At 41.9% G+C, this 15,285-nt stretch overlaps 1 protein-coding gene across 6 annotated transcripts in view; it reads left to right on the plus strand.

The window, feature by feature from the left end:
• The window catches only part of SAMD13 (sterile alpha motif domain containing 13), a 42,157-nt gene that overhangs the window by 16,083 nt on the left and 10,789 nt on the right, over positions 1 to 15,285 (plus strand). For all 6 annotated transcript variants that reach the window (XM_082688172.1, XM_082688177.1, XM_082688175.1 and 3 more), the window contains one exon: positions 7,263 to 7,374. In XM_082688172.1, coding sequence (XP_082544298.1) covers positions 7,263 to 7,374 — 112 coding nt within the window. The remainder of the gene's footprint in view (positions 1 to 7,262; positions 7,375 to 15,285) is intronic.

The raw sequence follows: 15,285 nt of genomic DNA on the forward strand, positions 1-15,285 counted from the left end.
AAGCAGTCACATCTATGGTTAAATAAAGAACTTCATGGGATATAGGATACCTGGTTATTTGCTTGGAACACTTGCCTGGCCACACAGCAAAGGAAAAAGAGGAAACTTGTAGAAATAATTATGTGTCTGATCATTGGGTACATTTCAAAAGAGTAAAATGCATAAAACCATAGAGTCAGCCAGGCATATCATTTAAAGCATGAAAACAACAGGAGTTTCATCAAATCTAGCAAAATTCACAAATGTGCATTATATATGTTTTATACATGATCAGCCCTGAGGGGTTGCTGTTTTCTACATAGTGTCTGGTATGCTACAGTCATCCCTACAGAAGGAAAACCGAGTTTGTCTTAACAATAATGCCATACCTAAGTCCTTTGGCAGAGTGAGCTCTGTGCTGTGGCTCAGAACAGGGGGGGAAAGCTCTTTAGGTGGTCTTTGCACGGTTGTCTTTGGTACTAACTGGGGTATGAAACACATGCGTGTCTGTGCTTAGCCTGAATTTTGGTGTGACTTATGTCTGATGATGAATAAAAAATTAATTCATTGCATGCTCCTGAGAGGAGTGTCCTTATTCAGGGGTCTTTTTTTGTCCTACAAAGTTGAGAACAGGTAAGGAAGTGGGGGCAGTTATAGAATTCCCTTGTTTTCAGAAAGATAGGGTGGAGTGCTGGGGAGGCTTTCCCAGCAGAGATATGTCAAAGACAGAGTTCCATGTGCTTCCAGAAGGGAGCCATCAGCCTGAAGTAATTTCTGTTACAGAGGAAAGAAGTGCAGGAAGATGTCCTGTCTGTCCCTGGGACTGCTCCTGTTGTTTCTTCTGATTCAGGGCTCCAAGGTCTCTCTACATCCCTAACACAGCCTGACTCCCCTTGCCATGGTGATTCTTACTTCTCTTCCTTTCTCTCTCTCTCAATTCCTCCTGCTCCTTAACCACCCTCTGTAATAAGGCAGGTGACATATATAACCATAACCTTTTTCATCATTTAGCTGACTCGAGATTTTCCCCTTCGTGAGACAATGGGTTCCCAAGGCTCATCAAGTGCCTGGCAGCTTCAAATTAATTAATGATTGGAATAAAAGATTGGGCATATTAGGAACAGGACTTTTAACCAGTACCTTTTAAAATGACTAAGGTTCTAATCTTTGGAAGCTGAACCACAGAGCTTTGAAGCGTAACCAAGCTGTGGATATGGGAAAATCCAGGATGTTGCCCAGTTGGATTTCAGTACAAGCTTAGAATGGGAAATAAGCCTGGGAAATTATGTTTGAATCAAATTTCTGAATGCCAAGCTAAAGAATTTGAAATATACAGAAGGCTTGAAGAATTATTTGCTTTTTCAGTGTTTCCATTGCTTGAGTATGCTGCAGCTAAATGCAGACAACTTTTATTTATCAGAGTATTAAAAAATGAAAAATGTCCTGTCAAGAACCTTTGAATCATCCTTTCTCTTTTTTAGTCCTGCCTTTTAGCCAGATCCCTGCTAGTTTGGTTGAAGGGAGAAGAAGAAAGAAGTAGAGATAAAACTAAAGCCTATTTAGTGTCTTCATTGTTAGATATGTCACAGGCCAAAAAATTAAAAAAAAAAAAAACAGTATTAATTTATTATAGTCAGAATTATATTGCTTTTAGCCATAGGCTATTCTAAGATCTGGGCAAAGAGTAGCTTAATTTAATGTTGAAAATAAGTTATAAAGATCAAGGCAGTACAGAATTAGAATGCATTTCTGAGTGGTAACATTGGGAGAGTTACCTTTATAAAAGGAGTAACGTGATAAATATATCACTGTAATATATTAACTAATGCCTAAAATAACTTTTGCTCTGAACTTTAAAACAGAAATGCAATCAATGAGTATAATGGAGTTTTGAAGTCTCATGTGAATTGTATTTATCCACAGTTTCCTTTTGGTCTCATCAACCTTCAGAATCTAGAATATCGCAAGTGCTAAAAACTATACACATGCTAGATTCTAAGAAAGGGTTTCAACTATGTTCCACCTGCCTTCACTAATGTGTAAAGGGGAAATGGAGACCTCAGCTGCCAGCGCTTAAAATTATAATATGTCAACATGAAAAACACTCACAGTAAGGTCTCCATCTGCATGTACCTGCCAAATTTGTTATTTACCGCATTTCTGTCCCAATAATTGTGTCTCTAGATCTCTTTAAAAGTGAGGTGATTGTTTAATTAAGGGATAATTGTTTCCCAGTGTGAATTATCCATGCATGATATAATTTTTACCAATATATGATGCACTTAACCCATATGCACAGCGACTAAATGGTGATTGGGTTAAATGGAAACATTGGTTTGATTAGGTGATGGGATCATAGATAAATTTTGCCCTACGTTTCTTGCTAATTTTCTGTAATAAGTTAAAATACATACATATTTTTTAAAGATCTCATGCCTGGAAAAATATTCATGAATTTATCATCTTTATCCATTATATTTTAAGAAACATTTTTTTGCTATGATGATAGTAAAATAATAAATATCAAACAATAATGGAACTTATATCTTCCATCTCATTTCATCAGTGCAAAATTAACAGCCGCAACGGGAACCACCATCTGGGAGGTGTTTTAGACTGCACCATTTAAATTCCTTCTGGAATTTGACGTGTACAAGTTATAAGAAAAGATCTGGAGAGAACAGTCCATTTAAAAGGAAACAGAGTGTCTCGGTTTGCTCACAAATAGCAGTCCTTTAGGAGACGTATGGCTTTCTCAGTGGGGAAGGGTGACACTTAAATCCATCCTGTGAAATGCACTCATAATTTCATATAGCCTCAGCACTCCATGCGCCCCCCCAACTCCCACTTTTAGGTTGCCCTTGATCATTGCCAGTTTTCTCCTTAAAACTGTTCACCAAAACCACTAGATGCCCAGCGAAATTATTCATCATACTTTAAAATAAACAACCTTGAAGTGACAACATGTGCCCACATGTACCTACCTCTGCAAGCCATCCCCTCTAAGGCTTAACTTAGGATGTGTTTGGAGCAGTAGATGCCTTTCTGAATTGTCCTTGAAGATCCTGAGTTGTCCTAATTAGCAGAACCTTTTGGGCCCTCCAGCAGGTGTGTCCTCAGTAGCACTTTTTCAGCCCTCAGCTCTAGTATCACTTAGAGTTAGCTGTTCACATGTCTGCTTCCCTACCCAGATCGCTAGCTCTCTGAGGGCAGGGACTATGCATTCCTATCCTTGTAACCCGGCATCCAGCCCTGGACTGAGAAGTCAGTAGGCTTAAATATTTGTTGTATTGAGGAGTTGATTGGAAAAGCATAGATTTGGAAGCAAGCATGTATGGAATCCAATCCCGGCTTTATCTACTATGTGGTTTGGGGTGAGTTTCTTAACCTTTCTGAGCCCTCGTTCCCTAAAAACAGGTTATAGTAGCCAATTGACAAGGAGTTAGGAGGTTGATCATAGGAAATGTATGAAGAGCATATTGTAGATTCTATATACTCTGGTTCTTAGTCCACAGGTGTAACGGAGCTTCGCTGTGCATCAGCAATGCACCTGAGACCTGAGCTAGGTGCACAAGAGCTGAAGAGAGGAAGGCTGTCAGGCCTAAACTTAGGGTGGGTCAGTCACTAAATGGTTTCATGCCCCTCGTTTCCTCTGCTTGGGTCTCCTTACCCTAAATATGAGAAAGTGCCTAGTTTTTCATCGCTCCTCTTCTTCATGCCATACTATGAGCAGTACCGTAGTCTTTGTTCTCTATCGCATTGCTCAATACTCAAGAATATTTCACAATTATGGAAGTGATGATGTCATATCCCAGCAGAATAAGAATCAGGAAAGCCTCTCATCCTAAAAGTACAATGTAGCATGCTTTGTTATTATAATTAGATAACTATTCTTTATGAGAAAAAGCTGTTAATTGGAGTCAGCCACAGGGAGAGTGGATTCAGATGTTTTCTGGGGCACTTAAAAGTATATCCGATGGGACTCTGCTCACTGCCAGAAGTGAGCTGATTAGGAAACTTAAAAGATGTGTTAAGGGATGCCTGGGTGGCTCAGTGGGTTAAAGCCTCTGTCTTCGGCTCAGGTCATGATCCCAGGATCCTGGGATCGAGTCCCACATTGGGCTCTTTGCTCACCAGGGAGCCTGCTTCCCTTCTCTCTCTGTCTGCCTACTTGTGATCTCTGTCAAATAAATAAATAAACATCTTAAAAAAAAAAAAAGATGTTTAGAACAATGAACTTCTTTCTAAACATTCTTTAAACCTACCTTAAGCAAGAGAGGAAAAGAAAATGGTACCTTAAAAGAACTTCCCAGTGTCAGCTGTTGATGGCCTGTGTTAATAGGATGATGGAAAAGTCCCAGCATGTGGGTAATTTTTCAAAAATCCATTTAGCTTAAAAAAAAAAAAAATTTAGGTTTGACTTTAAAATACATAGTAATGTGTGGCAGTGTTAGGGTGAAAGTAGTTTTTCCCCTGTGTATATTACCTGTTAAATGTTAGGTAGGGGTTTGTGTGTGTGTGTGTGTAGTAAGCACGCATATATATGAATGCATATGTACATGTGGACATGCGTGTTTACAGATTGACAATCTCTAAGCTCAAAAGGGAAAACACTATTAACTAGTAAACTTTGCTTTTCAGTTAAAACATTGTGTTGATAAGTCATTGTTGAAGTGTGCCATTGATTGAAGGCTCTCTTGAGTTAAGATAGAGATTTGGTTTTGAAGGGGCAGGAGGTTGGGAGGTCAGGGTACCAGGTGGTGGGTATTATAGAGGGCATGGAGCACTGGGTGTGGTGCAAAAATAATGAATACTGTTATGCTGAAAATAAAAAATAAATTAAAAAAAAAAGAGGTTTGGTTTTTTTTTCAGATTTTATTTATTTATTTGACAGATAGACATCACGAGTAGGCAGAGAGGCAGGCAGAGAAAGAGAGGAGGGAGCAGGCTCCCCGCAGAGCAGAGAGCCCCATGTGGGGCTCAATCCAGGACCCTGGGATCATTACCTACGCTGAAGGCAGAGGCTTAACCCACTGAGCCACCCAGGCACCCCAGGGGTTTGGTTTTTTAATCAAATATTTTAAGTTCCTACTATGAGCAAAACATTATGCTGGGGATGAGGCAGAGGCACAGCTTGTCCCTTGACTTTTAGGTATTTGAGGGTTTTCAGGAATCCTCAAAGTCTGGGCAATTTCACTTCCTTCAAAAGTAACATGAATCCTTTCCACTTTCACTAGCATGTTGAACCTCCTACCTATGCTTAGTTCTAGGCCCAATTTTCTTCTCACCCCCTCCCAAGACTTCAGTTGCTATCTAAAAATTCAATCTCCATAATGGATACCTCCAGCCCACTCATCTGTTTTGAGCACCAGACTCAGTCCCACATTAAATCTCTGCTTGGATGTAGATGGTACCCAAAATTCAGTGTATTCAACTAAACCTGGCAATGCCATCTAAGTGAAGTTACCACCATCCATCCAGTTCCATGACACTTCCATCTCCTTCATTCTCTATGTCTAGTCCACCACTAAGTCATGCTGATTTTCTTGGATAAAAATCTTTTAAATATGCACACTTCCTCTCCTTGTCCATAGCCACCACTCTAGTCTGGATCACCATGATCTCTTGCGTGGATGACTGCAGCCGACCACCTCTCACTGGCACCCCTCCTTCCCCTTTGGCTCATCTCTAATTCTCTTTTTCAAAATGCAAATCTGATCAGGTCACCCCCTTTACATAAGGCCAGTTAGCAAGTTTTATTGCTCATAGACAAAAATCCAGAATCCTCAGTGTGGCCTCCAACACCTGCATGGCTCCCTTGACTGTATGTATATATTCCTGCCGAAGATTCTGGAATAATCTTCACCTGATTTTATTCTGTTAACTTCTGCCTTCTTTCTAGACCTTGCACCGAGTGAAACTCGCATGGGAATGCATCTGCTAGCTCCTTAAACTGCCATAGTTAAAACTCCTTAAACTGTCCTTTATAGCACTTACCACAATGTGCAGCTGTGCATTTAGTTGTATGATTACTGATTATCATCTCTCCCCACAGGACTGTAGGTCCACAAGAGAGCAGACCATGTCTGTTCGCTCTTTAGTGTATTCCTAGCAGGAGAGTTGATAGGAGCTTTGTTCTGAAGGATTTCCCAAGCCAAGTTAAGCTATTTGGAATTCATCTTTAAAGTAGTAGAAGGGTTTGGTGGATTTTAAGCAGGGGAGCAATGTGATTAGATGTACACTGTGGAAGAATCACTTTGGATGAGGTATAGATAAATCCAGACAAATACTCCTGAAAGAGAAATGAGGCAAAGTCACAGTAATGGTGGATCCTTGCCATTCTTTCTCTATTCTACTTTTCCTATCCTTCCTTTCTAAATCCAGTGAGATAAATTACTCATAGAACCTCTCAGATGCTTGGTCATCATATAGTCATGTGACTACTGGTTGAGTTCCTAAGTATATGCTTGACACTAGGAATAATAAGATGATTCAGGCCCAGTTGTGTATTACCAGCCCACATCTCCCACTCTGATGGAAGAGACTGCTCAATAAGAAGAGAGTATGATCCAGCGTGGAAAGTGCTGCAATGGGAGTTCAAATGGAGTTCTCGAATGCAGAGAAGATTATAACTAAAACAGTTCCCTGGTGGGGCCACAAAATGCCCCACAGAGGAGGTGGCATGGGAACTAGGATGAACTAGGTAGGAATGGTGGATTGTATCAAGTAGACACAAATGAGGGAGCATTTTAAGTGTCTGGAATAGTACATGCAAAGGCCCAGAACTGTGAAAGGGCACAGCATACTAGAGAGTGGCTTTAGCTCTGTGATTTCACAGCTGTAGAGAGGATATGAGGGGATAGGAATGGGGAAGGTGGTAGGGGATGGAAAAAGACAGGTGCATGGGGGCCGTATTGTACAGGGCCTGGTGTCCTTAATTCAGGAGTATGAGTATCATCCTGTGAGTTGCCGGAAATCATGGAACCACTCTTAATATCTCTGGATTAAAAACCAATTCATGAGGAAGCACTTCATATGAAGGGTCTAATGGTTTATGAGGAAAACAATGACTGAGCCAATAAGAGTGACAATGTCCTGAGCCCAAGAAACACAAGAATGATTATGATCCTGAGAGGAAAAGTGGAATCTGGGCCTCTGAGGGAAGAGAGGGCCACGGATCTAGCAAGCTGGCCAGGGCCTGCCCCTAGGAGACTGGGTAGTAAGCTGGGCCACACACTCTTGCATGCTCCACTACTCCAAGTTTCTGGGTTTGTGTTTTGCAGTTCCATGGAGAATGGGAGGCCGCCAGATCCTGCAGACTGGGCTGTGATGGATGTCGTCAACTATTTCCGAACAGCAGGATTTGAGGAGCAAGCTAGTGCTTTTCAGGAGCAGGTAAGTCGGTCCAGAGAAACCCACAATGAACATAGTTACCTCTTCCTCGTGGCAGGCAGAGGGAGCGAGGAGGAAGAGGACCAGAGAGCAGTGAGGGATCTAGGAGGCTCTGCATGTCCTCTGTGTAAACACCCATCATGGTGGACCATTGAGGAGGGTGGGAAAGGGGAGAAGGAAAGTGATGAGCGATTGATTCCTTCCTGAGAGAGGGGAACCCAGTCCCTGGGACTCACTCTCTGCTGCAGGAAGGAGGGCTAACATTCATTTACATCTGCATCTGCTGAAAGATGGGACGGCTCTACCTTCACCACAGACACACGAAAGCAGAACGTGAGAGGAAAGGGAAATGAAGGGCCGATCTGACTAGAGACAAAGAGCACTGTCCGTTACTGGTCCCGGCACCAACCGAGCTAGGAACCCCCCTCCAGTTTGTGTTCCAGGTGCTTAACAAGGTAGAGTGGAAAGAGTACAGATTTAGAGTCAAATCCTATTTTTTCTAACTCTGTGTGACCCTGGGCAAGTTCCTATCTCTCTCTGAGAAAACTGGCCCAACTTGATAGGTGGTAGTGTGAGGATTAAGGGACTTTGTCTGCACAGTGCCTAGGGTAGGTCCTGCTACAGTGTTGATGTCCCCTGGACCCTCGGATCCAGGGTTCATATTGGAAGGAGGGAGTAGGGGGTCCCTCTCCATTATCTGGGTGATTCCTGATTCCCATTTTTTAGGCTGGGCCAGCTCTCTAAACATAGAGCCCAAAGGGGCTTTGACCATGAGGAAGCAAATTGAGGGGACATGTTGTGGTCCACACCAGACCAGCTCTGTAGGGAAACAGAGATCCTATCTCCCTATCAGTGAAGCCTGTAGTTTTCTAAGCATTACATTTACTTCTCCAGTTTTGTAATATAATTGATAGAATTATAAATTGAAGAATGTGTCTGGCTGCTTCTTCCGTATCCATTTAGCTCTCTCTTATTCTCTTAAGCTGGGTTTGGCTAGTGAAACTTTATATATATATATGTATCTCAATCTCTAAATCTCCTTCAATATTTTCTTCAAACCTGATCTCTCTCTCTCTCTCTCTCATTCTCTCTCTCTCTCTATATATATATACACACACACATATATAGTTGTTGCTGTTGGTAATTTGGAAAATTTGCTGAAATAGCAGCTTAAATCACCAGAATAGCTAAAATTAGAAAGATTTATAAATTTAAACGTTAAAGAGAAGGTAGAACAAACACATTCTCCTTTATTGTTGGTGGGGATGTAAAATACTCATACATCTACCCCATGATCCAGCAGTTTAAATCCTGAGTATTTACCCAAGGGAAATGAAAACATATGTCCACAGAAGATTTATCCAAAATTATTCTTAGTGGCTTTATTCATAATAGTCCAAAACTGGAAGCCTAAGTGTTCATCACTGGGAGAATGTGGTAGAGTCACACAATGGAATACCACCCGTAATCCAAAGGAACAAACTAGTAATATGTAAAGCAGTCTGGATGAGTCTCAAAGTATCATACTGAGTAAGAGAACCCTAACAGAGGAGTTCATATTCAACAGTTCCTTCCTATCTTAGTCCATTCGGGCTGCTATAATGAAAAACTATAAACTGGGTGGCTTTAAGCAATAAACATTTATTTCTTACAGTTCCAGAAGCTGGGGATTCCAAGACTAAAGAAACTATAGACTAGGTGTCTGGTGAGGGCCTGCATCCTAGACAACTGTCTTTTTGCTGTGTCCTCACATGGAGGAAGGGATGAGCGAGCTCTCTGGGGCTCCTTTTGGAAGGGCGCTAATCCGTATAATCACCTCCCAAGGGCCCTACCTTCTAACACCATAATCAATGATCTCTAATACCCCCTGGAGTATTAGAGATTACATTTCAACATATGAATTTTGGGGAGACATAAACATTCAGACCATAGCAATTTCACCTAGATGAAAGTTGAGAACAGGAAAACACATCATTGGTAGCAAGAATTAAACAGTGGTTGCCTCTGGATAGGTGGGAGTGGAGAATGGCTGGAAAGCAGCATGAAGGAACATTCTGGGTCCCAGTGAGGATCTGGGCTACAGGCATCTGCTTCAGTAGAGGCACTGCAGATGCACAGACATGTACAGATGCTACAGATCTATGGGCTACATAGCCTTTACATTTTACCTCAAAAGAAAAGGAACTATAAAAAACACTAAGCAATTAGTCATAGGCAAACTAAAGTGTTTAGGAGAATACACTGATTTATACAACTTACATTGAAATGCATCAAAATATGGGTTGACAGTTGGATAGAAGAATGAGTAGAGGGATAAACATATGATAAAGCAAGTATAGAAAATGTTAACTGTAGAGTCTAGGTGGTGGTCATATTGGTGTTCACTGTATGTTCTTACAACTTCATGTTTGAATTTTTTTAAATAATATTTTATTTATTCACTTAACAGAGAGAGACAGAGATCACAGGTAGGTAGAGAGGCAGGCAGGGGGTGGGGAAGCACGGTCTCTGCTGAGCAGAGAGCCCGATGCAGGGCTCGATCCCAGGACCCTGAGATCGTGACCCGAGCCGAAGGCAGAGGCTTAACCCACTGAGCCACCCAGATGCCCCTGAAAATTTTTATAATAAAATCATGGGGGTAGAAAGCTCAGGTTGAAAGATAAAGGCCTATCAGCTGGAACATATTTTATTGTAGTTTTTAGTGGAGTTATATCCATTTGTGTTATTATAGTTGAATAGCTCTCTTCTGAAATTAAATTTAAATAATATTGTAAAAGGTTAACAACAACAAAAAAAAGGACTTAGCTAAAAGGTCTCTTGGCCCAATTCCCAGCTGTCCAAAAGCATTTTTAAGATTGGGCTTTTATTCAGACTCCTCTGAGGTAGTTGTCCCAGATTGGGTGGGGGGTGTCCTTTGGGCCTTCCAGATTCTGTGCAGGACCTCAGAATGGAGCTGGCCAGCTCTGAGCTTGGCCCAGAAATGGACCCTTTCTCCCAGGAATGACATCATTCTGGCATCAGCAATACTGGGAAGCAAAAGAGAACAAACTCTCCCAAAGGTCTTCATTCAGAAGTCTTTCAAATGGGGAAAGGGCATCATCTTGCTACTGTGCTCAGCCCAACTCAGGAGCCTGAGAAATGAATTCCCAGGGCACTAGAGTTTTGCAAGCATGGTCTAGAAGCTCAGGCTCCTTCATTCTCATGGAAGGGCAGTTGGGTAGAGGAAAGAGTCTCTTGAATTATTCCCTGGAAGTGATCTAGATCTTCCCCTGCAGTGTAATTCTCATCTTCTTTCCTTTTCTCTATAAAGGAGGTAGAGGGAGGGCAAGGAGGGAACCACTAGTCAGGCCCAGCCTGATGAGACAAGTAGCTGCTGTGCTTTCCATGAGGACTGAGAATCAGGATCCTTTACCAGGTTACCCTGCCTCTTCCGTCATCATGCCTCAGAAAGCTTTATGTTTCACCTTCAAGGATCTTCCTGTTAGTGAACCTCAAGCTCACCCTAGATGAGAAGACCACCACCCCCAGCCCAAACACGTGACCCTTCCAGGCACATCTTCTAGGTCATGACAACTGAGAAGCTATAAGAAGGACCACCTGCTGAAATCTCCTCAAGAAAAACTTTGCCCTACCATTGGAAAGAAACAGGACCCGGCTGGAAAGTACCCTTACACCACCTTGGAAAGGGGCAGGTCCAGAAAATATAGTACAGTTGCCAGTGATATGGGGAGCTTAGTTTCATGGCTGACTGTGGTACGCTGAATGTTTTTGCCCCCTCCCCCAGTTTCCCAAATTCATTTGTGGAAACCCTAATTCCAAACATGATGATATTATATGGTGGGCTTTTGGAGATAGTCAGATTTAGGTGAGGTCATGAGTGTGGAGCCCTCATGATGGGAGTAGTTCCCTGAGGAGAAGAGTCCAGAGAGCTGTCTCTGTCTTTTCTCTGCCATGTGAGGATGCAGCAAGATGATAGCCACCCATCAGCCAGGAAGAGGGCCTCACCAAGAACCTGACCGTGCCAGCACTGTGAGCTTAGACTTTCAGCCTCCAGAACTGTGATGAGAATGTAGAGCTGACTTAAATAGTGATGTTGATGCTGGACATGTCCACCCTCGGCTGGGCTGAGTTTCAGGAGAATATCTGACTTTACGGTGTGGTCTCACAGTATGATACGGGATGTTCTGTTGCTGTAGCAACCAAACACAGATGTGGCTTTCTAGTAGCATACCTCCCTGGAAGATATCAGGCCACTGAGCGAGGTTAATCCAAAGGGTAAAAATGGCACCCCATGTTTCTGTGGTATGAAGCATCTGGTGAAGCTGGTGGTCTTTGCATGACCTCCTTTCTTTGAGCAGGGACACTGCCACATGACAATGATTTCCATTAAGTTTCCTTCTGGTGCAATGACCTCTATCAAGTTTTCTTCCGGAAAACCTCTTTTGAGCCTGCATTGCAAGCTACCACTATAAGCCAAAAGAACTGTCAAAAGGGAAGTTCTAAGCCCCTGCCCAGCCCCCCATGACCCAATATCATCAGTATGTGTGTTTCAAGTTGTTTTACTGTTCTGGCCAGTCCCCTTTAAAACCAGTGAGATCCCTCTTCCTTCACTCATTGACCTCATTAACATAGTGCTCCGGAGGGTTCACTGGCCAGTAAGAGCAGGAGGCAGTGGGAGTCCTTCCTAGAGGAGGCAATAATGACAACTCTGTCAGTACTCTCTTTCCCATAGACACCGTGGGGTGGTGGCTATTTTCCCAGGTGTACCCTGGCAGGCAGATCTCTCATGCTGTGGTGACTCCTAGTTTCTTTTCTCCTGATTGACATTGGTCACTAGAGGATCCTGAAGAATTTCCCTTTTCAGGACTCAGATTTCTATAACATGAACGTTGATTTAAGTAGGCAGAATATTGGTCAAGCTGTTGCATTAATAGCCAAGTGTTAACTTAGGACTGGCCTTCATGAAGTATGCTTTCAATGCACAGCACAGAGCCCAAAACTACTTGAGATGTTATATATACACAGTTGAATTTTGGTGACTAGATGATAAAAAATTGGCACTTGCTTGTGGATATGGGTTGCCTGGTTTTCAAGAGCCAAAGGTAGTTCAGGAATTTGGCTTTCCTAAGAGCATTAGTTTTTTAGAGAACCTTTTGACTAACTTCTTTACAAAGCATCTCTACCTTCCTCACAGAACATTTAAGACAAGGTTTACGGTGTCAGCCTCTGAAGGCTAAGTGAGCACCATTCTCAGGTGGAAAACCATTTCTATGGACAGTGCAGTTAGTTGCCAGTTAAGGAATGCTGGCAGCTCCATATGGCACCATCACCACTCAAATTGGACCGTAATGCAGGTCCCAGACAGCTCTGCCCCTCGTAATGTAGTCACTTCACTTCCATGTCTTCATCTGTCTGACTTGCATACTCAGATTATATATGAAGAAGATGGAAGACAGTGATCTGCCATTCAGTCGGTGTCATATAATTCATATTGTTTGAATCCCTCAAACTTATAAGTGAGCAACATCAGTGATTCTATTTCTTTCTTTCTTAAAGATTTTATTCACTTATTTGACAGAGAGAGATCACAAGTAAGCAGAGAAGCAAGCAGAGAGAGTGGGGGAAATAGGCTCCCCGCTGAGCAGAGAGCCCGACCTGGGGCTCAATCCCAGGACCCTGAGATCATGACCTGAGCTGAAAGCAGAGGCTTAACCCACTGAGCCACCCAGGCGCCCCAGTGATTCTGTTTCTAGAACAATATGTATCACTGATAGTTTTTTTCTCAGATAAATTTTTTCTCATGACAATATAGTATGCAATTCATGGTGACAAATTAATTTTACTCTACTATCTCCTCACTTTTTCCAAACCACTTGGATAAGAGCAGTATTCTACTCTGAAATGCCCAACTGGTTGTTTAAGCCATTCATTTGAAATGCAAAGATTGGCATTTTTTTCAGATGACTATTTGCTAACTTTCTGAAGCCACTGACTTAACAAATGTGAGTAAAAATTCTCACTGCTACAAATTGCCAAACAACACTACTTCCAAAAGAAGTAGGAAAGTGGGGAGGCCAATTAGAGCAACTCTGAGCCTAGTAGCCTAAGTCATGGCCAGATGGATTTCAACTGTAGTGATTTTCTGGATATTTCTTTCTTTCTTTTTTTTTTTTTTAAGATTTTGTTTATTTACCTATAAATAAATAAAGAAGAAGCAAGAGAGAGAGAGAGTGAACACGAGCTGGGAGAGGGGCAACAGAAAAGGGGAGAAGCAGACTCCCTGCTGAGCAGGGAGCCCCATGTGGGGCTTTTAGCTCCAGGACCCCAAGATCATGACCTGAGCCAAAGGCAGACGCTTAACCAACTGAGCCACCCAGGTGCCCCTGTGGTGGATATTTCTCCTTAGACCAAGGACAAATCCGAGTTTTGGAAGGCCTAAAGCTTTTACAATTTTAAGAGCCCTCCTTGGGGAAAGAAGTTTGAAAATATGAATACAAAATTACTGAGGCAGAAGTTAAGCTTCATTAGCTTCATGGTAAACCCAGCTTTGAGTGAGACCAGTTAAAACCTCACAAATTGGAAGTAACTGTTATTACTTTATCAGCACTTTATAATACCAACTACTGAAAATATTTAAGGTGCCTTGACACCTGATATTTCTTAACAGTTGAAGGCTTCTGAAATGCTTAAAATATTTCATAACATAATCAATAGGGGAAGTGGCAACTCAAACTCTGCAGATGTGTCCTTCCAGTCTATAAATATTTAGGAAGTACTCAAAAAACAAACGGATGGTGCTAACAATAAGAAACCAGCCAAGAGTATTGAAAGCAAAACTGATAAGGAAAGGGCCTTTTGAGTTTTTGATTGAAATAGAATAGATTTCTCTGAACCAAAAATTTCCAATGGTTGTTTAAGTCATTTACTTGAAATGAGACCAGTTGTAAGACATTGTTACCTAACCAGGTACAAACGTAGTGCTTCTTTGGCTTTTTCACTCATTTAAGTATTCCAATAGTTGTTGTAGCTTTTTTCACTCATTCAAGTGTTCCAATAGTTGTTGTAGCTTTTTCTAACTCTTATTAAAATGAAACAAGATGGGATTGGGAGGGAGACAAACCATAAGTGACTCTTAATCTCACAAAACAAACTGAGGGTTGCTGGGGGGAGGGGGGTTGGGAGAAGAGGGGTGGAGTTATGGACATTGGGAGGGTATGTGCTTTGGTGAGTGCTGTGAAGTGTGTAAACCTGGCGATTCACAGATCTGTACCCCTGGGGATAAAAATATATGTTTATAAAAAATAAAAAATTTAAAAAAATGAATATAAAAATAATGTCCATTATTGCGAGTATTTTTTTATTTTAACAAACCACCTGAAACCATTGTAGGTATAGGGACCATTTGAAGGAAACACAGAATTCCTGGCAGGGGAAGATCAAATAGAAAGGCATGAGGACATGAGAAAAACATGATTTATCATGAGAATTCCAAGTACCTTAGAGTAAGAGGTATGGATCAGGGAATGTCAATGAATAAGACTGAAAGATAAACAGAGGTCCAGAATACAGGTAGTCTGGTTTGCCTGGCAAAAGAGAGACTTCACCTGAGAGGCACTGGGAAACCATGGAAGGATATTAAGTGGGAAGTGAGTGCCAGGATGAGATTTGTGGTTCTGAAAGATCAAAGATCAGTCTGTTGGCAGTGTGGAGAATGGATCGGAGGACAAGAAGATGGAAGGTGGGAATGCTGCTGCAATAATTCTACTGGGCCAAGGAAGACATGGGTTAGAAAATCTGGGGAAGACGGGCAAAAAATTTAGTGGATCACTGGCAATGGAGGTTGAAGATTTGTCCCATTTCTGTTCTCTGCTATAAACCAAGACTGAGTTCACTGCCCACAGGTGGGAACGTGAG

Source organism: Mustela nivalis (genome assembly GCF_964662115.1).
Source record: "Mustela nivalis genome assembly, chromosome: 10".
NCBI lineage: Eukaryota > Metazoa > Chordata > Mammalia > Carnivora > Mustelidae > Mustela > Mustela nivalis.